The sequence below is a fragment of the Leucoraja erinacea genome, chromosome 17 (assembly GCF_028641065.1).
Source record: "Leucoraja erinacea ecotype New England chromosome 17, Leri_hhj_1, whole genome shotgun sequence".
NCBI classification, from domain to species: Eukaryota; Metazoa; Chordata; class Chondrichthyes; order Rajiformes; family Rajidae; genus Leucoraja; species Leucoraja erinaceus.
Genome location: NC_073393.1, coordinates 14152881 through 14177747, shown reverse-complemented (window position 1 = coordinate 14177747; position 24867 = coordinate 14152881). Strand labels below are relative to the sequence as shown.

General features: G+C 41.7%; 1 protein-coding gene across 3 annotated transcripts in view; it reads right to left on the bottom strand.

Moving 5' to 3' along the window:
* The window catches only part of LOC129705161 (guanine nucleotide-binding protein G(o) subunit alpha), a 199299-nt gene that overhangs the window by 23981 nt on the left and 150451 nt on the right, over positions 1 to 24867 (bottom strand). For all 3 annotated transcript variants that reach the window (XM_055648601.1, XM_055648602.1, XM_055648603.1), the window contains exons 5-6: positions 9066 to 9194; positions 5208 to 5337 (exon numbers count right to left, since the gene is read on the bottom strand). In XM_055648601.1, coding sequence (XP_055504576.1) covers positions 5208 to 5337; positions 9066 to 9194 — 259 coding nt within the window. The remainder of the gene's footprint in view (positions 1 to 5207; positions 5338 to 9065; positions 9195 to 24867) is intronic.

The window sequence follows — 24867 nt, the reverse complement described above, 5'->3', positions numbered from 1 at the left end:
GTATAATTTTACAATTACACATTAAATGCACGTTAATTATGGAAGGTCACTAGTACTTTGACATTTTACACAATGCTATGCTGCAAGACTTTATTCCTTTTAAAGTCATGTAATTATAAATGATATAATTCATGCATCATGCATGTACTGGTAAACTAAAGCCAAAGACTTGCTGCCTTTCTCTATCTCTAGGTTCAAAATCCATGCAGAGACTTGTAACCAGAGTGCAGTGGCATACATTAATTGGATACATTAACCCAGGATATCGAGAGATCCTTGAATTAATCTAGACTTGAAAACAGTCAGTGGTTAACCTCTTCTTGACCTCTGAAACTTTGTTGTGGTAATGACTTGAAAGTGGTGAAGAATAGGCCAGAGAGAAGGAACAAAGATTTTTATGAGGTGACTGAATAGCACCGGATCAGCTCACAGAGATATTTGTCTCTTGCCAAAATGTGATCCCATAAGAACATGCCATTTTACAGAACGAGCAGTGAGGCAGAGTAAATGGCCAATTCGGTGAAGGTCTGCAAGCCTTCGAAGGGGACAGAGTGATGGAAAGTGTACCCAACAAAATCCAGGCCAGAGGTCACACTGCTGCTTTCAATTCTTGGTCAAGAGAAGCTTCATACCTGCCAATTTGGGTTGTTCTCTCAAAATCTCATTATTAGCATTTTGTCTGCAACATTCAGCCGGTGGTGGGCGGTGTCAAGAGGCTGTAGCACGAGGCTGTAGCTGCAGGGTCACCTCCTTCCCCTGGGTCGTGATACCAGAGAGCGGACAAAAGGAGGACGAAGCACACCCAGAGTCATGGGATGGTCACACAGCTCGCGACACCGCACTGATACGCCACAGTGCAATCCAAAATAACCTGCACAGTGTGCCCGAGAGCTGTCACTTTACATCATGGATTGTGTGGAATTTAGGCAGAAACCATTGAATGTTCAAACAAGGACCATACTTTGATTACATTTTACTTCTGGAGGTTTCTCATATAAAATATATAATTTAAGTAATGCAACTTACACCATAAAATTAACGTGTTTCAAAATAATACCATTCTACTTCACCGCGTTGTACTTGCTAGGTGCAAAAGTCCACTTTGCGTCTATTTGCTATTTTACATACCAACATTGCCTTTAAGGGTGATGAAGCTGGAAATCCTTGCTATAACCCCCACTGATCTCACACATGCATTTGGACAGAAGAATCACATGGAATGCAATAGTCAGAGGAGATAGGATTTGAACAGCATGTTAACAGAGATCATTTGAATATTTCAAGCAGACCCATGCAGGAAGGACTGAATGCAATCAGTAAGTGTGCATAAAGATAACTTTGTCAGAATTCCTCTTATTACATGCAGTGCTGAATACTTTTCTGGTAGGAATTATACTTAAACAAAATGCCATGATCACACCCTCCTGATGAACGGGTACTACTTTGTCATGTTTCTTTAAATTTACCTGTAAGCATGAGCATGCTCGGTATTCCTGTTGTGAACCGGAATGGACACGAGATACACTAACTACATGGCTGTTCTGCAGCAAATAAACAATGTCACAGACATCCAGTTTGCTACCTTATAGTTTCAATGCATAAAAAGTTTCAGAGAGCATTCTTAATAAACACAACATCTCTGAATATAGACTGGCTGCAACTCAATGCTTTTATGAAGATATTACATACCTGAAATCTCTTTTCAGATGCAGTTGGATCTTTCTATAATTTTATTTCAGATTTTGACCAAATCTGAAATAAAATATTTCCTTTATTTTGTTTTAAATAAAGAAACTCGTCCTTATCCCTCCTCCTTACTGGAACATGCCGGACATGAACTTTGATCAACTGGCCTTTAAATGACTCCCACTTGTCAGATGTGGACTTACCCATTAACAACTGCTACCAATGTACCCTTCCGAGCACCTGCCTAATAACGTTACAATTTGCCTTACCTTCCCACAAGATCCACACATCCTATTCAAAACAATCTTAGAACTTAAGGAGTTGCAATCACCATCCCCCAAATACTCTTCCATTGAAACACCAATCATCAGGCCAGGCTGCTTTCCCAATACAAGGTGCAGTATATTTCCTTCTTAACGTGGACTATCCATATACTGTTTCAGAAAACCCTCTCGGATACACCTAACAAATTCTGCCCTCCCTATGCCATTGGCACTGAGTAAGTCTCAGTCAATATTGTGGAAGTTAAAGGCACCCACTAAGACAACCCCTTTGCTTTGGCATCTTTTGATAATCCGCCTACATATCTGTTCCTCTATATCCGGTTGGTTATTGGGGGGGGGGGGCTTATAGTACAATCCCATTCGAGTGCTTGCACCTTTCTTATTTTTGAACTCTACCTATATCGCCTCAGCGACAAGCCATCCAGTATGTCCTCTCTGAGTGCTACCGTGACATTCTCTCTGCTTAGCAGAGTGGCTGCTCCACCTCTTCACCCTCCCTCTCTATCACATCTGAAACATTAACATCCCGGAACATTGAGCTGCCAGTCGTGCCCCGCTCGCAACCATCTTTTTGCAATCCCTCCAACATCACAGTCCCAAGCACCAATCTAGACTTTAAATCACTCTACTTACCACACAGTACCCCTTACATTGAAATAAATACACCTCAGCCTATCAGCCACACCATATTCCTTCACTTCCTCCTGTCTGTCCTTCCTTTGAGACTTAATTGTCGTAACCTCTACCATCCCATCACCTCTTTCAGTTGCTGACCTACTCCTCTCTTTCCCAATCTCACGCTTCTCTAGTTTAAACCTCCCGAGTAGCACTAGTGAACATTCTTGGAAGGTTATGGGTCCCCCTCCAATTCAGGTGCAACCATTTCTTTTGCACAGGTCTCCTCTGTCCCAGAAGAGATTCTAAGGATCTAAAAGTCTGAAGATCAAATTAACTACCGGTACTTTATTCGAAAGTTTCCTCCACTCATCCACTAACCTGAAGGATAGAAGTACGCATTCAATGCATGTATTGCCAAAACGTTACAACTAAACCCTAATTGGTTGTTGGTAATCTGCTTGAACTGAAATAACATTGATTTTGATTCAGCAGAGATGTACACTGTATTTTTCTAATGAAAATCATAGTGATAGATCATATTCCTAGAACACAATGTTCACAACTGGGCCCCATTCCTTCTTTTCTCTCTGGGTTGTGTAAATGTAATATTAAAAAAATATATGATTTTTAATTAAAATTAGTGAAGGAATATTGTTACCAGTGATTATGACTGTGGTAGGGCTGGCTAACTTTCATTATTATACAAACTCTTTTGCAAAGTTTTATGATTGCTGGCATTACCACATTACAACACCTAATGATTCCTTCACCTCTTTTATACCTGAGCGTCCAGGAGTGGAAAAGGCTGCAAAAAGTTGTAACCACTGCCCAGTCCATCATCGGCTCTGACCTCCCTACCATCGAGGGGATCTATCGCAGTCGCTGCCTCAAAAAGGCTGGCAGCATCATCAAGGACCCGCACCATCTTGGCCACACACTCATCTCTCCGCTGCCATCGGGTAGAATGTACAGGAGCCTGAAATCTGCAACATCCAGCAACAGCTTCTTCCCCACAGCCATCAGACTATTAAACACAACTTCAAACAAACTCTGAACTATAACAGCCTACTGCACTTTATCTGTTTATTTATGTGTGTATATATCTATTCTATGGTATATGGACACACTGGTCTGATCTGTATTTATGCCTACAATATTCTGTTGTGCTGCTGCAAGCAAGAATTTCATTGTCCTATCTGGGACACATGACAATAAGCTCTCTTGACTTGACTTGAAAATGTTGTCGTATGTGGTGGTTAGATTCAACTTGTATGGGGAGCGCACAGCATCTAGTAAAAAAGGCATAGCTGACAGACACAATGAATGAGTGAAAATCACTGGATCTCTGTGCTTTGATCATAATTTCAAGATAGGGAGCAGAATGGTAACATGAAATTGTGTCCTGTCTTCTGTAGGGAAACTCTACAATGCATCAACGCATTATACAGTCCAGTTTGTGTGTGGGAATCATGTTGGGCAATCTGGCAGCAACCATTGCCAGCTTTCGATTATTTCTGGAAGAAGCACTATTATAAACCACATCCCATTCTTCTCTCCAGAGATGCTGCCTGTCCAGTTGAATTACTCCAGCTTTTTATGTCTATTTCCAATTAAACTTCTACTTTCACCCAGGAAGCAAAACTGTCAGTGTACAACTCCTAGAATCTTAATAATTAGTTCATACGACAGAAGTGTTTTAAAGGCAGAGAAATGAAGGGGAAATTAGATGGTTATCATTTTTTCATGATCGTCTTATCTACTCTTTCTTGTCAGCTGCTTTCAAAATCCTGCAAGTGTATTTACAAAAATACAATTGTTTTTCAGGCAATAATTTCTTGTTAAATTAGTGAAGGCTTGATTGGATAGGTTTGAGGATCTTGGAACAGAATTATTATGGATGCAAGAGCCACTAAACAGATGCCTGTACAACTCAACAACACTGACTACATGAAGCTCTATTTTAAAACGTATTATAAAATCCATTATTTTCTTTCTTTTTTTTTTGCCATTTTCATCATTACATTAAAAATGTGAAAAACTTTCAAGAGAAAATACTGATCAGCAGTGCATCACGAAACAAAAGATTTTCCTTAACATCAATAGGGAAGAGCAACATATTTAACCAGAAATAAAGTCGTCAAACCTGAGGCAGCACAATCCGGAGAGATGGATAATATTAAAAACACAAGATAAACAGCATTACGTGTACTCGGTATCTCACGGACAACAGCAGAGGCAGCAATCCACATCTCACAGGACTTTCACCATTTTAAAAGTTTAATGTATAAAATGCAAATTATACTGTTAAAATTCAATAAATAAAGAGGAATCACTATTCCATCCTCCCCTCTATTAAGTTTCTCAAAAAGAGTCATCAGACACTCTACATAAAGAGACAATATTAATTTTAGTTTCACTCCTACGATTTTAATCACATTACTACTTGAGAACATTGATGTACAGATCACACACACACACACACACACATACGCATCAGCAAACCCATGATTATACCTGGGTACTAATCCAGGTGCCTGATAGGATGCACCTTGACATTCCATGATCTGCCAGGCCACACATTGGGCACCAGTTTGGCATTGCTTCCTCAGCCCTACTCACCGTGGTCTCATCCTCATGGAGCACTTGGTCGTAGCCACTCAGTGCCACGCAGAAAATAATCGCAGTCACATCTTCAAAGCAATGGATCCACTTCTTTCTCTCTGATCTTTGACCTCCCACATCAAACAGCCTGCGAAAAAGTAATCACTTTCTTTAATGGGATGCAGTGGCTGACCTCACTTTTAAGCATTTTGCAAACAGTTGTAGCCCAGCCTTGGGAAAGAGCTGAACAAACCGAGGACAGACACAAAGTGCTGGAGTAACTCAGCGGGTCAGGCAGATTGCTGGAGAAAAAGAATGGGTGACGTTTCAGGTCGGGACCTTTCTTTAGACCATTCTTCAGAACATGTGTAGGGTGTGGGGAGAATCCAAAAACTAAGGGTCATTAATATGTAACCATCTTTACCCAGAATGTGGTTTGAATTTGGGTGGATACAGAATAGTTGAGATATATTTAAGTGGAGATTAGATGATAAGTCAGTGCTGAATGGATTGGCAGAAAAGGGAGAGGCTTGTGAGAAACATTAACACCCATGTGGATCAGATGGGTGGCGTGTCCTTCCACTGTGCTGTTGATTCCAGCTGTATCTCTTTTAGACAAACCAATGTCTCTTTACAAACTACAGGTTTTAAATAGGTTTATTAATGGTTTAGATTAATCTTTACTGATTAAAAAAAACCTCAGATGGAGCCTGGCGCTCTTGTCATTCATTGGGTGCAGAGGGTGTGAGTTGCACTGGGGCAGTGGTAATGGAATAGTACTTACAAATATTTCACTCCAATGGCTAAATATATGGAATGGAATGAACATTAGTATGCTGTTTACTCAATATATAGTCACTCATATAATGGCCCAGGGTGACAACCATGAGTGCCAGGTACACTGCCAATAACACAGTGTTAAATACTGCTTACAGATTTGGGTACAAGCTTGTGGGTCCTAATCAGATGACCAGATATGAGCATGAACTGCACACTAATCTCAAGTTAAATGGTAGTTGTTGGTCACAGGATTAGGATTACAGTGGGTATAAAATTAAGGACACAAAAGTTTTTTTATGTTAAGAGGGAGTATTAGCGTAGGTCCAGATTCGAGGGAACTAGCACGGGCAGAGAATATTACATTCTGGTCTGGGCACATAATGTACAGTAACTCCTTGTTAATAATGGTCTACAACTGTATTTCAAACTGAGTATGGAAGTGCAGAATTTGTATACACCAGTTAAATTTATCTCCCTCGATTTACAATTATCTTTCCTAATGGGAAAAAATGTTGTTTGAAAAAGTAAATATGATGTTTTATATTAAATCATTGGTAGCGTTTTAAAAAGTTAACAATCAAAACTTTGTAGATACAAAATGCTGGAGTAACTCAGTGGGACAGGCAGCATCTCTGGAGAGAACGTTCCGAAACGTTGCCTATTCTTTCTCTCCAGAGATGCTGCCTGTCCCACTGAGTTACTGCAGCATTTTGTGTCTACCTTCGATTTGAATCAGCATCTGCAGTTCTTTACTAATCAAAACTCTGTCTTTGCCCGTAGAGGCTAATTACCGAAAATCTCCAGCTAACAACTCCCATGAGGTGTATCATTTCCAGTGAACAGGCATCTAAACTGTCTCTCAGAAAACTACGTAATCGCATCTTTAAAATAAAATGAAACTTAATGAAATGAAAAATCTTTTGAGATGCGAATCAGACCCTGGGGAATGGAAATGTCTGACACACCAGCCCTTTTGTGAGGCCCTCCATCTCCAGAGAACATCTGAATGGTCTGACACTTCCATTATCTTGTGTGTACACCTGATTAGCTCCTATGTGAAACAGTTCTACAAGATGCTGGTTCTCCCACTGTTCTGCAATATAGAGTCCAGGTAAATACAACGATAAGGTACTGGCGTGAGCTGAAATCCCTCCATTTCATGTAATAATCCAGTTTAAAAGGTGAAGGGGTGTCAGATATTTAAGGAGTTATTTCATACTTCTCAATGAAATAAATGAAGGCTCTATGAGAAGGATAATCAAGTTAAGAATGTTGCAGGTGATATAAAATCGAAATAAAAGGCACAGCAAATTGCAAACATTAGTGGAAAACCAAAAGATTTGGAAGAATTAGAAAATAGCCAAAAAGCCAGATGATGAAACCAATATAAAGAAGATAGAAACTGATTAGTGAGTAAGTGAGAAAGAAATATGACAATGGACAGTAGGAATTTCCACAAGTAGATAAAAAGTAAGAGAGTTCTAAAAGTGAACTTTGGGCTCTCAGAGGTTGGAATTGGGGAATTAATAATGAGAAATAAAAAAGATGATAAAGACTTTGAACAAATATTTTGTATCTGTCTTTATGGATAGTAGACAATAAAAGAATCCCAATAATAGGAGTTGATTTTGAAACAGAAAAGGAGGGTAATCATACTCATTGGAGACACAATCAGTGGGCAAAATGATAGAGTGAAGACTTGCATCTCAGGCTGACAAAAAAAGGGGCTGTGGACATAGCGGCTTCATCGGGTCTGATCTTCCAAAATACTCCAGATTCCAGAAAGATTCAGAAAGTCAAAAATGTGACATCCTTATTGAAGAAAGGTCAGAGTCAGAAAGCTGGAAATGATAGGCCAGATAGTCTAACATCTAGCATTGTGAAAATGCTGGAATCTATTATAATGGAAGTATATGCAGTGTATTTTGAAAAGCATAACATGATCAAGCAAAGTCAACGGTTTTAAGAAATGGGAAATCAGCTCTATCAGATTTATTAGCATTCTTGGAGAATGTAGTGGGCATGCTGAGTTAAACCACCAGCAGATGTAATATTCTTGAATCCCAGAAGGCATTAATTAAGGTGTTGTATAAAGGTAATCATGTAAGGTTAGAGCTCAAGGCAATATATTAGCACAGAAAGTGGCTCAGCCATGAACGGAAATCAGAAAGTCAGGAAGAATGGGTCATTTTCAGATTTGTAGACCGCAACTGGTGAGGTGCCAGGTTAGTGCTGGGACATTCATTATTTACGATCTCTATTAATGACGGAGATGAAGGCACTCAGTGTATAGTAGTCAAATGTGCTGACAATACAAAAGGAGGTAAGAGAGGAGAGTAAGTTAGGAATGTAATGCTGAGGCGCTGGTCAGGCCGCATTTAGAATATTGTGAACAATTTTGGGCACCATATCTGAGGAAGGATATGCTGGCTCTGGAGAGGGTCCAGAGAAGGTTTACAAGAATGATCCCAGGAATGAGTAGGTTAACATACGATGAGCGTTTGTCGGCACTGGGCCTTTACTCGCTGGAGTTTAGAAGAATGAGGGGGGACCTCATTGAAACGAACAGAATAATGAGTCTCCAGCATTTTTGTGGCTCCATAGATGCTGCTTCACCCGCTGAGTTTCTCCAGTATTTTTGTGTACCTTCGATTTTCCAGCATCTGCAGTTCCTTCTTAAACAGAATAATGAAAGGCTTGGATAGAGTGGATGTGGAGAGGATGTTTCCACTGGTGGGAGAGTCTAGGACTACAGGTCATAGCTTCAGAATTAAAGGACGTTCTTTAAGAAGGAGATGAGCAATAATTTATTTAGTCAGAGGATGGTGAATCTGTGGAATTCTTTGCCACCTGTTAGGTCAGCAGTAAGTACTATATAGTATATTGTCACCAAGGTAATAGCAAAATGAACAAGCCGCTCCTATTACAGATGTGTTTTGTATTCATTATAATCTTCATGTTAAGTATATTCACAGTCTATGATTTCCGCATATCTAATCAATTCTAGTGGTTATATATAGTGCCATTGATGTGATAGGAAGAAACCACTACGTGACTCCACACTAGACTAGAGTAGTAACTAGTAACTAGGCTCACCTGAAGTGGAGATTTTTGAATGTAAAGTGGGTTTCTACGATGCCAGTGGTCTTCACTCTGGTCCGGAGGATGTCCTGCTCTGTTGGTTGGTAATCGCTCCCACCGATCCGATCTAAGCATTCTAGGTAGCTGGAAGAGAAGAGGCAACATTACAAGGAGCCCTCAACTGCACTGTAAGTGAAAGAGTTCAAGGACGCATACAAAGTGATGAAATATCTCCAGAGAAGTGCCTGTAATTGGAATTCTATTATGAATAATATGTTTTTTCACAGAGAGTTGCTCCTAACAATGTAATTAACATAAACATTGATTTAAAACATTCAACTGGCGAACAGAAATAGTGGAATGCAGAGTGTTTAGCGAGTTCTTTCCAACCATTGTAAAGATGAGTTTCCCATTTTGTTGTGTTGACCACATGCACTCTGGGTTGATTGAACGGTATCAAAATACCAGACTCGTTAACACAATTTACAACGATTTAGACAGGCAGGGAATGGAGGGATAGAGACCATGTGCAGCCTTATTGGATGAGTTAGATTGGCAACGTGATCAGTGCAGACATGATGGGCCGAAGGGCTTGTTTCTGTGCTATACTGATAGCCATTTGGGCGATCGTTTCACTGAACCAAGCATAGACTGGGCGATTGCTTTGCTGAACACCTTCGATCCGTCTGTCTTAGCTTATGTGATTTCCCGGTTGCCAAACACTTTAACTCCCCTTCCCATTCTGACCTTTCTGTCCTGGGGCTCCTCTATTGTCAGAGTGAGGCAAATTGGGGGAACTACACCTCATAATTTGCTTGGGCAGCTTACTACCCAGCAGTAGGAATATTGATTTCTCTAATTTCAAGTAACCCTTGCACCCTCTCTCGCTACATCCCTCCCCTACTCTAGTCGTCGTACTAGTTTCACTGCCATCATGTTGAGTTTCATTGTCTATATAACTCGTTATCACCTAGCCCACAGCTAACAATGGACCATTGTGGGCTCCACCTTTACTTGATCATCATTACTTTTTTGCATATCTTTCATTCATTTGTTCTATATCTCTCTACATCACCGTCTATATCTCTTTTTCCCCTTTCTCCAGACTGTTAGTCTGAAGAAGGGTCTTCACCCAAAATGTCACCTATTCCTTTTCTCCCGAGATGCTGCCCGACCTGCTGATTTACCCGAGCTTTTTGTGTCTATATTCAGCCTTTTTGGTCAGATGAGTTGACCACACTATCACTTTAAGAAAAGCTTTCACTTCTGGGCCTTCAATGCTTATGGGAAAACTGCAGGTTATGCATGCATATATGTTTTTTTTGATTTTCTGCAACGCAGGCAGATGCAGGGGAGATGAACTCTCTCGCTGCAAGTGGAAATGTTCATCTGCATGGTCACCACAGGGGTGGAGGTTGCTTTCTATATTTAAGGCCAATTAACTCCCCATTGATCTCAGTGTGCCATCTGTGAATAACAATAATTAACTTCTCAGATTGGATGGGGGTACTATTTAACCACACACAATGAACTCAATGAGGATATTTTCCTGGCTAGATCTTTCCACCTTTCTATAGAGGAAGCATCTACCTATTTTCGCACGTCAAAAAGAATTGCTCTTATTGTCACTGAAAGTCTGACGAGGCCAGGATGAGACATTTTTAAATGACAATAGGTATTGTGCTGCGAAGATTTCAATTATGTGTTCATTATGCTGTGCATAGATTCTATGTAATTTATTTTACATACCCTGCACTAGCAGTAGATGTGATTTATGGTGTAGAAACACAATATTGAAGGAAGTAACATGTATATTTCACACTAACTTTGATAGATTTATTGATGCAATGTCATTAAATGTTTGGCCATTCCCAGACAATTCCACGAAGCGGTGCGACCATTAGGTACACTGAGACAAATACCAGTAAGATGCACATCCTTTCCAACTAATGCTATTCAAACATACAAGAATACTCAATCTATCATGACAAAATGAATCACAGTCATTCAATAGTTCATTCACATCTGATCAAATCAAACTTTTTGGTGGAACACACTTATTAGTGCTGGTAGCTTGGTAAAGAAAGATGACAAGATGTACTTTGAGGCCAACATGTCCCTTATATAACCACATAACAATTACAGCACGGAATGTCCATGTCTGTACATTCTACCACATTGGAGGAGGTCAGGTCCTAGAACATCTGATTCCCAATCTCAGTGTGGAACCCAATGGCCTGAACTGAGGAGAATGAATACATCTCATACCCTGCCTCCTCAGTTTTATACCAGTCACATGACTGAAAAGGCATGTGCATATTCTATCATATTGTTGGCTTGCTTCTCTTTTTATATTTTACTCAATGGAAATGATTTTAATGAATTTATATCATTGCGTTCACAAGTACATTTGTTTTTAATTTTTCTTTTAGGTATTTTAATCCTTTGGGACCGTTTTTAAATATTTTTGATCATTAGGGATATTAAATAGCAGTTAAATGGCTAGTGGTAGCAAAGGTTGTCAAAATGCCATTAGGGTAATCTGGAGGTGGCGTCTCAGGTTCTGGGACCTAAGGCTCAGTTGTCACTTGTTTCTTAAGGTCTGGAGATGATTGAATCGGTTAGGCTGTAAAAGGTAACATGTATATTTCACACTAACTTTGGTCCTGGGGGTAGCGTGGCACATGTGGATCAAAGACCATCCACTCCCATCAATTTTGTCTGTTGCCCAATGATCAATTCACATCTACACCTATCATATTAATTTGCTAATTTCTTCACCATCTCCACTAATCATAACGATTTACTCTCAGCTCAATAATCATTCAATAATTTCCTCGTATCCAGCCCAAATCACACTCTTGGATGCCTTGGTTGCAGCAGGAAGTCCTTAATTTACCGAGGACCAGATCTCTTACATTCAAGTCTATTAAAATGCGGTCATAATAAGTAGTGCAGGTTTGATGTCCCAGATTATGCGATCAGGAATGGATCCATACTACAATTTGTCTACCGCCACACAGATATGACAACTAAATACTCTTGACTCTTGATTTTTGACCCCTTAAAAGATGTTTCCATGTTGAATCTAATCACACTCATTTAAAGATTCCTTTGCATCATATGCAATTGCATGTGGTCGTTAACTCGCCATTAGCTAATTGAAGATATTGTTGGATCTCTGACGTGCATTCTGTACAAGTGATTGATTGTATGTGGTTGCAATATCAGGTTTGATTGTGCTTGGTGAGATGACCTTAGGACGTGATTGAAGGTTGGGTTCTTGACCTCTGGTTGTGATTTTGTGTCGCAGTGTGACAGAGCGTAAAAGGTATGTGGGTACGTGGCTTCTCATGGCAGTGTGATTCTGTGGGTCAGTGTGCAACACAGGCTGAGAGCTCAGGAAGTTCTGATTATGCATGTAGGTCAGATTTTGGTTTGACCTTACAGGAGCTATGATCTCAGGGTGAAAACATGTGTTGGTGTGCGTGAGTAAAGTGCTATTCCAGAGTGGTGTTGTGTGGTGTTGTGAATGGGGTTTAACCGTTGTACAGGGGGTAATAATCCAATGTGTGACGGTTTGATTTCAAGGCGTTATTGTACTGGGTCGGGGGACCCCTCCAGGTAGTGTGCCTCGGGATATTTCTGACCATGCCTACCAATTAATATTTTATTTTGTCATCTATCACCTTTCTTGGGGAACATTATTCTCTGACATTTAAATCTCCTATTATCAAGGATGTCGTGTATTTCCCCTGGAATGCCAGTGGATCTGGTTTCACAGTGAAAGCATTGTGAAATACGAACCTATTCCCTTCAGAACTTCTCTGCAAAATGCAGTGACACATCTCCGATGTAAAATCTCACATTCCAGCCTTTCCAACAACCATCAGTCCATTGAACAGTACAAAAAAACAACTACGAGCGCACGCCGGGGGCTCCAACATCAAGACCCGGTGTGCGACCTTGCACCACCCGGCGTGGCTTTAATGGCCGCGGGACAATCGCCATCGCCAGCCGGGGGCTATGACTTTGACTCTGACATCGGGGGGGAGAGAGTGCAGTGGAGAGATAAGTTTATTTGGCCTTCCATCACAGCTATGTGATGGATGTTTATGTTAAATGTAATTATGTTGTGTCTGGGGTCTATTTGTGTGTAATGTATGGCTGCAGAAACGGCATTTCGTTTGGACCTCCAGGGGTCCAAATGACAATTAAATTGACTCTTGACTCTCTTGACTCTTGACTCTCTCTTAAACTTTGAACTACAAACTGTTTTGGTTGCATAGAGATTTTGAGCTATTGTACTTTTTTGCACTAATAGTTTTTTTTTAAATTATTGAACTGTTTTTGTGTTTGTTGTTACCGACAGACTTGTTATATTGCTTCAAGGAAGAATTTCACTGTTACGTTTCTGTACATTTGACATTTAAACTATCTTGAATGTTGATGTAATTTAAACTCTGCACCTCTGTATGGAAATCTATAGTTCTGGAAGAGAGCTGGAAAATGGGTAGCCAGGACAGCACTGAAACATGGGCAAGACATGAGGAAAGGGTGGAGATAGCGATGGGGGTGTAAGTACATATCCTTAGTGAAGGAACTAATTTGAAACCAAAATCTCACTTTGGGGTTAACTATGAACACAGGGTCATGAGCATTGCTCAGCTCCGACAGTTGTAGGGAGTGAGAGGAACAGTGAGTAGGGACCAGAGTCTTTTGTGAGTCACTAAGGTAACAGCTTCATCTTCCCATCAGTTGGTTGGAACAAATATTTCCCTCTTGAACCTACAGACAATTCAGAGATGGCTCAACAGTCAACAGAGATGGTGGTAAGTCATGGAGAAAACTTAGAAATTAGGAGATAGGAGAGAAAGAGAGACCAATATGCAGAGTGAAAATTAGGGGCGAAAGGTCAGAGACCAAATAAGACTGTCAGAGGAGAGAGTTTGACAAAAGGAGAAGAAAAGACCACAAGCAATAAATATGCAGAAACACTAAAGGGAGTCAACGATATCTTTACTAACTGCTTGTCAGATAGGTTTGGTTCTAGACTGCAGCATTGTGAGACTGGGGAAAAGAAAGCAGCTATATATGCATCAAACCCTGCATGATGTGCCGTTTACCAGTGGCCATGCTGGGAAGTTCATTGTGATACCAAGGTCGTGACAGGTTCTGCCTCAGACTGTGGCCTGGTAGAGCGATGAAGTCAGTGGTTGCAACCAGTGTAGGTTTTCATAATTGGGAACAGATACGTCTGGTGGTGCAGAGGTTAAATTATGGGACTAATAACTGAGAGGCCAGGACAAGGGTTTAAACCCCAGTGTGACAGCTGTGGAATTTACATTCAATTAATCATCTGGAATCTAATATAAAACTACTCATCATTAACGATGACCAAAAACTGCCAAATTGCTGTAAAACCTATTGTGGTTCACTAAGACCCTTCAGGCAGGTTGTCCGTCCTTTCACCCACTCAGGACCGCCGAAACAAGTAACTGCAGATGCTGGTTAATACATTAAAGGACATAAAGTGCTCGAACAACTCAGCAGGACAGGTAGCATCTCTGAGAAACATGGATAGGTGATGTTTTGGATTGAGACTGAAGAATGGTCTCAACCTGAAACTTCACCACTCTGTGATCTCCAGAATTCATACCTGACCTTGTGAGTTGCGGCGGTCACACTTTGTGTCCACTCAGGACTGTATCTGGTTCCAGACTCACCAATGAGTTCAACTTGTAAATGCCCTCGGATTGACTGCAAGCCTCTCAGTTCAAGGGCAATGGGGGATGGGGAATAAAAGCTGGCCTTGCTCGTGGGGCCCAGTAAATAAATAAGGAAATATAATTGACAAGTAAGTCGGTTCTTCTAAATAAATACAACACCTTTTTTTCAATACTGGTACCAAAGGAGATGAGGTGATGGTTTTGTACACCAAGCTTTGTGAAGAGTATGAGAGTAATTTCAAGGTTGAGGCTGCAATCACTTTAACCATCCTCCCACTTCCCATCCAGACTAGTGTCTGGGGTCTCCCAAATGGTGGAATTCTTTGAACTTCTCAGTTCATCCCAGCAGTCAGGTTTCAGGTCGACTTCTCCAGAAAGTGATTCCACAGTTATGGGCCTGTCCTTAGGCGATTTTTCAGGCGACTGCCGGCGATTGTCAAGTTTCTGAAAAAAGCGGCAACTGGAACGGCAATTGTCAGAGTGGAACACACACACACACATCGCTTCCTTCACCAGCCCGTTATCAGGTGGGGGACAGGGCCAGCGGGGGGAGCGCTGTCTGAGTGAAATTCATACGGTGCAAAGCCAAGGTGATATAGACACACACCAAGATGAACAGGAAGGTTGGCGCTGTAATTAAGACGGTGAAAGCACAGTGTACGGTTAAGTCCTTTAAAAGAGGGGTGGATTGGGGTGAGAACGGGGGAGAAGGAGAGAGAAGGAGTGGAGACAACTTAAGAAGTCAGAAATACTTTTAAGAAGCCAGAGATACACAGCTGTGAAGCATGGCGGACATTTAACGTTACCGGTCGGTTATCCTTGGTTCTGAAAACTATTGCTTACGTTTTATTTTCCCCAATGAGCCAATGAAATTCACCGGTCAGCACCGGCTACAACCTACGAGAACCTACGAGAAACTTCGACCTCCTGGCAACCCACTGGGACCTCCTGGCGACCCACCTATAGCACGTGAATTCTCGCTACTCTCCATGGAGGCTTAATTCTGGTCGCCGCTAATTTTTCAACGTGTTGAAAAATTCGCGGTGACCATAATGAGACCGCGACTAGATCCCAGAATGCGGGAACTCCTCACGACCATGAAGGCGACTCCCCGGCAACCACCCGCGAACATGTGGCGACCATGTGGTGACTGCATTGTCTCCAGCAGTCCTCTAGAAAGTCGCCTAAGTGGGACAGACCCATTACGATTTTAAATCTCAAAAATACAACTTTAGTTCTTTATCACTTGTCCATTACTGTGGGATTGGAGTCACGTATAAACCGGACGAGAATACAGACATAAAATGCTGGAGTAACTCAGCGGGTCACGCAGCATCCCTGGAGAAAACAAAACGTTTTCCCCGACAGGAGATCTGCAACCAGCATGTTGTGACTACTTTCAGTATAAGCAGCATCTGCAGTTCCTTCTACACAGATAAGAATGCATATCCCTTACCCAAGTGAAAGACTCTATATCATTAATCCATACCAAGCTATGCCAATTCATGTTTTCATTAGGGAAAAAATACAATTCCAAAACAGCATCAAAAACACAATCAGTATAATAATGAATGAGATTTCTGTGCCACTATTGAAATTCCATGAGCATGCTCAAGAGGATGGAAGCCAAATAAAGTCACCAATTCCCATGTGTGTGTATGTGTACATATTTGTAGGTTTCCGTGAATGCATGTGTGTATGTGGGAGAGTAGGAGAAGAATAGAATTCAGTAGGTTGCAGGTTTCCTTCCCAAGGGAACCAGGTGGGTTTTTAATCACAATCGAGTGGATCTAGGTCATTATTCCTAATGAGTTTTTGAATTTGCAATCGCAGATTATTAATCGAGTTTAAATTCCACAGCTGGTATGCTGGGATTTGAATAGGTCTCTGAACTAGTCTGGTAACTTAACCACTGCGCCACCACTGTACTGAAAGTAGCATGCACAGAGGGCAAGAATTTATCAATGGAGGCAATCCAAAACTAAAGGGCATAAAAACAAGCTGAATACTAATAAATCCATGGAATGCAGGAGAAAGTTATCTGAGTGGAGAATGGTTAAAATCGCAACTGGTGGGTGCAGTATGTAGCTCTGCTGCCTCACTGCTCCAGGGATCTGGCTGGTGTCTGTGTAGAGTTTGCTTATTCTGTGATCCTGTGGATTCTTTCCAGGCACTTCAATTTCCTCCCACATGCAAAAGATGGTTAATTAGCTGCTGCAAATCACCCTAACTGCAGGTTAATGGCAAAAACAATCAAAAGGGAGTTGGTAGACATGTGCGCGAGAGAACTGAGGAGATGGGGGACCGGGATTAATGGGATTAATGGGAGCTGACATGGGCCCAATGAAGCAAATGGCCTCCTTCTTTGTTGTTGTAAGGAGATGTTATCGCAGGTTGTGATTGAGGTGAATAGGTTGCATTTATGGTAAAGTGAGGTAAACATATGAGGGAGACAGGATGATGGGAATGTAAGCGATAGCTGTCCCTTGAAAATCAAACAGATTTGGATGAAATAGAATGTGAGAAGACTTGAGTGGAGTGTAAATGTTTATGTCGACCAGTTGAACTAGAAGTATGAGGACATGGTAGTAAATACAATTTGAAAACTGGGATGCAAGTGATACTAGTGACTGTCCTCAAGGGTAGTAGAGCAAGTTAACACAGCAATTAACACGATTATGAAATCCTTGCCTTTGAGGATTTAAAAAAAAAATTATCAAATGGAAAAGCTTTGGATTGCACAATTTAGTTTGGTTGTGTGTAGAGATTGAATACTAACTTTTGAAAGTAAATTGAATAAATGTGGGAGAGAAGAAGATTAGGGACTGTGAGAAGAGATCACGCGAGTGGGCTAACTTGATTCTTCTTTAAAGATGTTGTATTATTGATGGACTGACCATCCTCTGTCATCTTTCATGTTCATCAATGAGATATGGGCTTGATTCTGAGCCAGAATCTGCACTGTACAATTCCATAATGCTATGGCCTGCTCCTGTGCTGTACATCCTATAACATTCATAATGCTCTCATCCAGTTTTCATCCCAACAGACCACGTCTGGATTCCACAATAGTCAGAAAGAGCTTGCTAAGTACAATTCTTAATCATGTTGGACCAAAGATCCCAGTAAGATCTCATTCAGATGTACGTAGTTCTATCTTCCACCTGATAGCACAATGTTATCACTGAGTGACATCAACAGTAAATTACTCATTTACTCTGCTGTGAGCATTAATTATTCCAGAGCCCTATACTGCAGGGCTGCCGTTGGAGAGGAGGAATCTACTTACATTGCTGCTCTTTATTTCACAGGCGAATTGCTACTTATCTCTAAGAGCTTTCAGTGTGCACACATCAATCAACCTGTGCTGTTTGCAGCATCCTCTCAGAACAGTAAATAGAGTTAGGTTACAGTGTGGACAAGATTTGTTCTGTCTTGCATTGACTTACAATCCACACAGGCTTTTTGAGAAAGTACCTGGCATGCTGATTCTTGGCATTTTATTAAAAGATTCATACACAATCATATCTGCAGCAGATTTTCCTCAATGAGGCTAATTATTCTACTATGGAAATATTCCAATGTACAGTATCACAAACCATCTTTCCACTAAACACGTCCAATCTATTGGACTTGAGGAGAATTAATGTGGAAGCAACACCGAGCATAGCTCAATGTCATTGCGGTAGTTATAAAAAAATTCAAAGCTCATTGCCAAGATGGTGATATGGAAACCAGTACCAACTTTGGAGCCTCTGAAACAACACAGAATAACGTTGTATGTGGTGTTCCTATATGAGTAGTTAGTGCCACAGTGTTAAAATCAGCATCCTGGCCCACCCACCACTAACAGCATTATTGCCTTGGGCAGGTATTGAGCAAAGCTTGAGCTCTCTTGTAGGGAGTGAAGGGATATATTAAAAGGGTTGGTCCCATCACCATACCTGCCTTCAGGATGGCTGAGCTGTGGGGGGGCGGGCAGGGTGGAGAAATCATTCACTCTCCCTCTTGCCCAGGTAACACAAATATGAGGAATGGAACAATATACCTCATAAAGGGGGGAAAAAGGTGATCCCACAATCACTGTTGTCATTGTTAAACCAGAATTAAAAGTCCTTTTCATTGCATTATCATATTTTCCTTCAAATCTGGTGATATTTGAATCGTTAAAGTGTTGCTGTCCCAGTTTCCCCACCACATCACAATGGCCACGAGAAACACTGTTGAGAAACACACATGTGTGGCTGAGCCCCACAGAGGCCGAATTCTCATCTTGTCCAAGGTTGATTCATTATAGAACATTTCCACATTACCCTGGGTAATTATCCCCCTAACGTGTTATGAGTGAGGGGGTAACAAACAGCAGATCACTGAAAGTGCACTTAAATTACACTCTAAATCTGTGTCCCACAAAACATCAGGCAAGCTATCACAAATGAGCCATTGCCCGTAGACATTGCAATTCCAAAACAGCCTCAAAAGCTCAATTAATATGATAACAATCCATTAAATGAGATTGATGTGCCACTTTATTGTAATCCCCTGAGCCTGCTCAGGATGTTGGAAGCCTAGTGAACTCACCAACTGTGTGAGCTGTATGAGTATTTATGGGGGGGGGGGGGGATTGTGAATTAAGAACTCGATAACCTGCTGAATATTTTCACCTCAGGGACGAGAGATCAGGGATTAACAACAACACTGCTGTCTTTCAGGTGCAGCTACTACCAAGTATATTTTGCTTCTCCTCGTTCTCTTCCTTTCTTTCCCCTCTCTAATTTACTGATCACTGAAATAAGTCTCATTTTTACCTGACTCATCACTTCTTGGCTTATAGTTGCAATATAATAAACTGGCTGGTGCAGGTCTGCAGAATCGCAGAGATATAACATGGAAACAGGACATTCAGCACACTGAGTCCCTGCCAACCATCAAGCATCTATTTACACTAATCCTACAATAATCCTATTTTTAAAATTTTCTCCACATTCTCATAACTCTGGAGTTAATTTACAGTGGTCAATTGTGGCAAGGTGGCGCAGCGTAGAGTTGCTGCCTCACAGCGCCACAGACCAGGGTTCGATACTGACTACAGGTGCTGTCTGTATGGAATCTGTAAGTTCTCCCTGTAACCATGTGGGTTTTTTCCAGGTGCTCTGGTTTCCTCCTAAAGTCTAATTAACCTACCTTTCTGCACATCTTTGAGATGAGGGGGGAAACCTAAGCATCGGGGGAAAACCCTCTCACTGGTTTGCCCTCACATCCGAAAGATTGGTAGGCTAACTGGTCACTCACTGCAAATTGCCCTAATGTGCCGGTGAGGCAGAGAGTCTGGTGATAGTGGCATGAGTGTGGGAAGAATAATAGGATTTTCACTGAAGGTTCTTGATGACTGGCACAGATTCAATGGCCCAAAGGGCTTTTCCGTAGTGTACGATTTTATATCTACACAGAACACCATGTTATTGCATCAGAGTTGTCTGCCTTGTTGATTCTGCGGTCCTTGGACATTCCTCATCAGTTGTTAATCTGCATGGTTTTCTCAATTCTATTTTCAATTGGAACACCATGTGTCCTCACGGCCTGTACTAATGGTACAGTTGTTCTGTGTTCACCGCCATTAACAGCGCCTGGACATCATTTTGTTCGAGAATGATTGCCAGGAGATAGCCAGGAGGAACAGCAGTGCCAGATTAGTGGTTGCAGTTTTAATGGTGCAATTCTGACAGCAACCTCTGGAATATGTGACCTCGCAATGAGGCATGGAAATCCAAATATTGTTGCCAGATATTCACTGCCTCTCCGCGGGGCACTCGGCCTTGCAGGCCTCTCCCGTATAATCATCAAAATGCAACAGAATAATTAATGTTTTGGGTACTTACAAAGTATTTTTGGCATTGAAAATTCTGTCTCCCCCATAAATGTTACATGTTGTTGCATAAGGTATGTGAATTTTTGGCACACCATGTTATAATTACTGCTTAACAACCTCCCTCATCTTAACATGTTTTATTTGTGTTGATTGTCGTAGGCTCAGAATTATTTCAATATACCTTTAATAAAAATTACATTAAAAAAAAAATTCTAGCTTAAGAATGCATGTGCAGACAAGTCTTTATTTAATACTCAGTAGTTGAAGTTTTTACTTCTCACCTCGTTTACAGGTGAGAATCCTTCCATAGGACTGGCCGTTCTGTATGTGGATAATATCACCATTGCTGGAACTCAAAAGGGCCCTAAGGCTGAGATCTGACTGCAATCAACATGGAAAAGATGAAGCCAAACGCTATGAAGAACGTTAGTTCTTTCTGGGGAATCAGTGTCGTGCACCATTTGCCTCTGATTGGGACAATTTGCGCCAATGACTCTTGTACTGACACGAGAGCTGCTGGCATTTAGATTTTTATTTTCTCTATTAAACATAAAACCCAATCATATAACCATCTGGAAATAGGTCCCTTGCCTGCGTACGCTGAGAGTATCATTTGTCCCGCCAAGTGCAGGTTGCACAGATACCCAACATTATCAAACCCTTGGCTAAGATCTACATGTCATTACCCCATTCTTAGCCTTAGCTCAGTGGCTGTACTGAGTGGGGTCTGATGGTTTAACCCAGGTGGCATGACTACTTTATCCAGGTTAAATCTGCAGTGTAGTGCCGAGGGAAAGAGATGCAACTATCTGGAGGTACTACCTTCTTAATGAGAGATACACCTGAGGCCTTCTCTGTTTGCCACATGGGAAACCATGGCTCCATTCAAAGAGGAGATGGTGAATTTATCCCAATGTCCCATTCGATATTTAATCCCCATCCAATATCATGAATGAGACTGGCCGTTAGCATTTCCTACACTCAAGCAATGATCACACTTTAAAATTACATGTCTATCTGAAACATTTTGGGGCATCATGTTCATAAGTAATAGGAGCAGAATTAGGCCATTTGGCCCATCAAGTCTATTCTGCCATTCAATTATGGCTGATCTATCTTTCCCTCTTAACCCCATTAACTTGCTTTCTCCCCATAACCCCTGACACCCATGCTAATCAATGAAATTGTTAAAAAATAAAAACATTTCTGATGAAAGTTCACTGGGAAGTTCACTGTTTGTCTCTCCATAGATGCTGCCTAACCTGTAGAGTAGTTCCAGAATTTCCTGTTTTCATTTCAGATTTACAGCATCTGTAGTTTTTTTTGCGTTTTATTATGAGATTGGTAAGGCTTCATGTAAACTCAAGCCTTCCATTCTTTCCTTCCTCATGTGACTCTCCCCTGCCTTTCTGTAATCTCACCAACACTCTGTGTTTGAGACAACACTGAGATTAGCTGCTATCTGTTGTACATTACTATTCCAGCCAATTTGCAAAGCAAGGACAGCATCAGATGATCAGTTTATCATTAGAACATAGAACCTAAAACAGTACAGACCCTTTGGCCCACAATGTCTGTGCCAAACATGATGCCGAGTCTTAAGATAGCAGAGTCAGGGGATATGGGGAGAAGGCAGGGACAGGGTACTGATTGGGGATGATCAGCCAAACTCACATTGCATGGCGGTGCTGGCTCGAAGGGTCGAATGGCCTACTCCTGCACCTATTTTCTATTGCCTATCGAGTCCAACCTTTATCTAGCTGCCCGTAATCCTCCATAGCTATGTGCTTACCCAAAAATCTCTTAAATGCCACTATCATATCTGCTCCACCACCACCCCAGGCAGTATGTTCCAGGCATTCACCACCCTCGGTGTAAAAAAACTTGTCCGCACATCTCCTTTAAACATTGCCCCTCTCACCTTCAAGCTAGGTTCTCTAGTATTTGATATTTCCACCCTGGGAAATAGATTCTGACTGTCTACCCCATTAAGGTAATGCGGCTGCCATTTAGAAGGATTTGCACACTCAATTCCTCCCTTCATCTCAGGTAGCGTCAAGTGGAGAGAATTTCCACCTCTGTATTAGAGTGCCCTTATATACAGGAAGGCACAAGATAGCAATGAAATACATTATACAGTGTGTGCATGGCAAGAGTGAGCTATGACTATCAACCCTTGCCAAAACACAGTCGTCAGATCATTTTGAGAATTAAAGTTTTCCTTTGAGTCAAATTAAAAATAGATCAACTATCAAAAGACAGAAAGTAAAGGTACATCACTGCTGGGCCCAATGAGAGAGTACGGGGGACACTTCACTAATGCTGGGACCAATGAGAGAGTATAGGGGAACACTTCACTGCTGCTGGGACCAATGAATTGGATCTGATAGGAAAATAACCCGATTCCTGATTTTGAAAGAACGATTCACAATCCATAATAAATGAGGGGATCTTGGATCACAGCCAGAACATTCAGCAGGCTTCATCAAAATTTGCCAAGCTTTCGGCACTCCTTCCTTGTCACTGTGCCAACATAGTGGAACTCCGACTGTGCTGTTGTGAGACCTTTGTAATGTGAGCCGATGGAGGCACACTGCCAACATCTCCAGGGCAGCTGGGGTCGGAGAGTCGGTACTGATACACTGCTGGTCCTCACAGCCTGACAGCAAATAAGTTGTCGCCAGTGTTCGGGAAAAAGGTGGAATCTGGGGGGAGTTGGTGGGAATGTGGGGAGGACAAAATGGGATAGGTGTAAATGGGCAGATGCTAGTCAGCGCAGAATCGATGGGCCTGTGCCTGTGCCCTTCTGATGAAGTGACATCTGTGCTTCTTGTTTGCTTATCCTCTGGATGGAAAGGAATACCAATCTGGGATGTGTAGGAAGGAACTGCAGATGCTGGTTTAAACTGAAGATAGACACAAAAAGCTGGAGTAACTCAGTGGGACAGATACCATCTCTGGAGAGAAGGAATGGGTGACTTTTCGGGTCGAGGCCCTTCTTCAGACTGAAAGTCATGGGAAGGGAAACTAGAGATATAGACGATGATGTAGAGAGATAACGATCAATGAATGGAAGCAAAAAAGTAACAATGATGAAGAAAACTGGGATGACCATTCTCAAATTTTCTCACCAAGTTAAACGGAAGTCATTTCACCCCGTCGTGCCTATGCTGGCTCACATAACTTTTTCCATTACTCCACCTGTTTCCTCCTTCGCCTGTTCTCCCCATATTCCTGCCATTGGTACGAGGAGGGTGGACACTGGACTTGCAGTGCTCAGTCAGGACATGGGAAGGGGTTGCGTAACAGCCGAGAGGGCTGGGTCTGGGTCTGGGTCAGGCCTGATGTTGGACAACCATGAACCAGGATGGGAGGAGAAGCCAGGCCGATTCGGAGGTCAGGGGCCGGGGTGCGTGCCAATGTTAGTCTGTCATTTAAAGGAAGATGAATGAAAACCTCAGAGTGCCTGGATCCTGTTGCTTGACAAGATCTCAGCCATTGGAACCAAAGCTCTGGGGTTTTGTCGGCTGCATTGGGGAAGCAGGAAATATCCCATAGAACTTAAGGGCCTCAAAGTTTTCTGAGTTTGAGTTTAGTTTATTGTCACGTGTACCGTGGTAAAGTGAAAAACTTTTGTTGTGTGCTAACCAGTCAGTGGAAAGACAATACATGATTATAATTGAGCCATCCAGAATGTACAAACACATGATAAAGGGAATGACATGAATATCATTTAGTTCAAGATAAAGCCAGTCATGTCTAATCAAAGATGGTTTGAGGTCTCCAATGAGGTAGATATAATTCAGGGCTGTACTCTAGTTGGGGTAGGATGGTTCAGTTCCCTGATAACAGCTGGGACGTTACTGTCCCTGAATCTGGAGGTGTGCATTTTCACACTTCTTTTGCCCGATGGGAGAGGGGAGGTGAGGGAGTGGCTAGGGTGCTGCTTGTCCTTGATTATGTTGGTGGCCTTGCAGAGGAAGTGTGAGGTATAAATGGAATCAATGGTTTGTGTGAATTTCTTGCGGTCTTGGGTGGAGCTGTTCCCAAAACAAGCTGTGATGCATCCCAATAAAATGCTTTATACGGCGGATCTGTAGAGGTTGGTGAGAGTTGTTGGGGACATGCCAAACTTCCTAAGCCTTCTCAGGATGTAGAGGAGTTGGTGTGATTTCTTAGCCGTTGTTTCAATATGAGCGGTCCATATTGGGTGATCCAT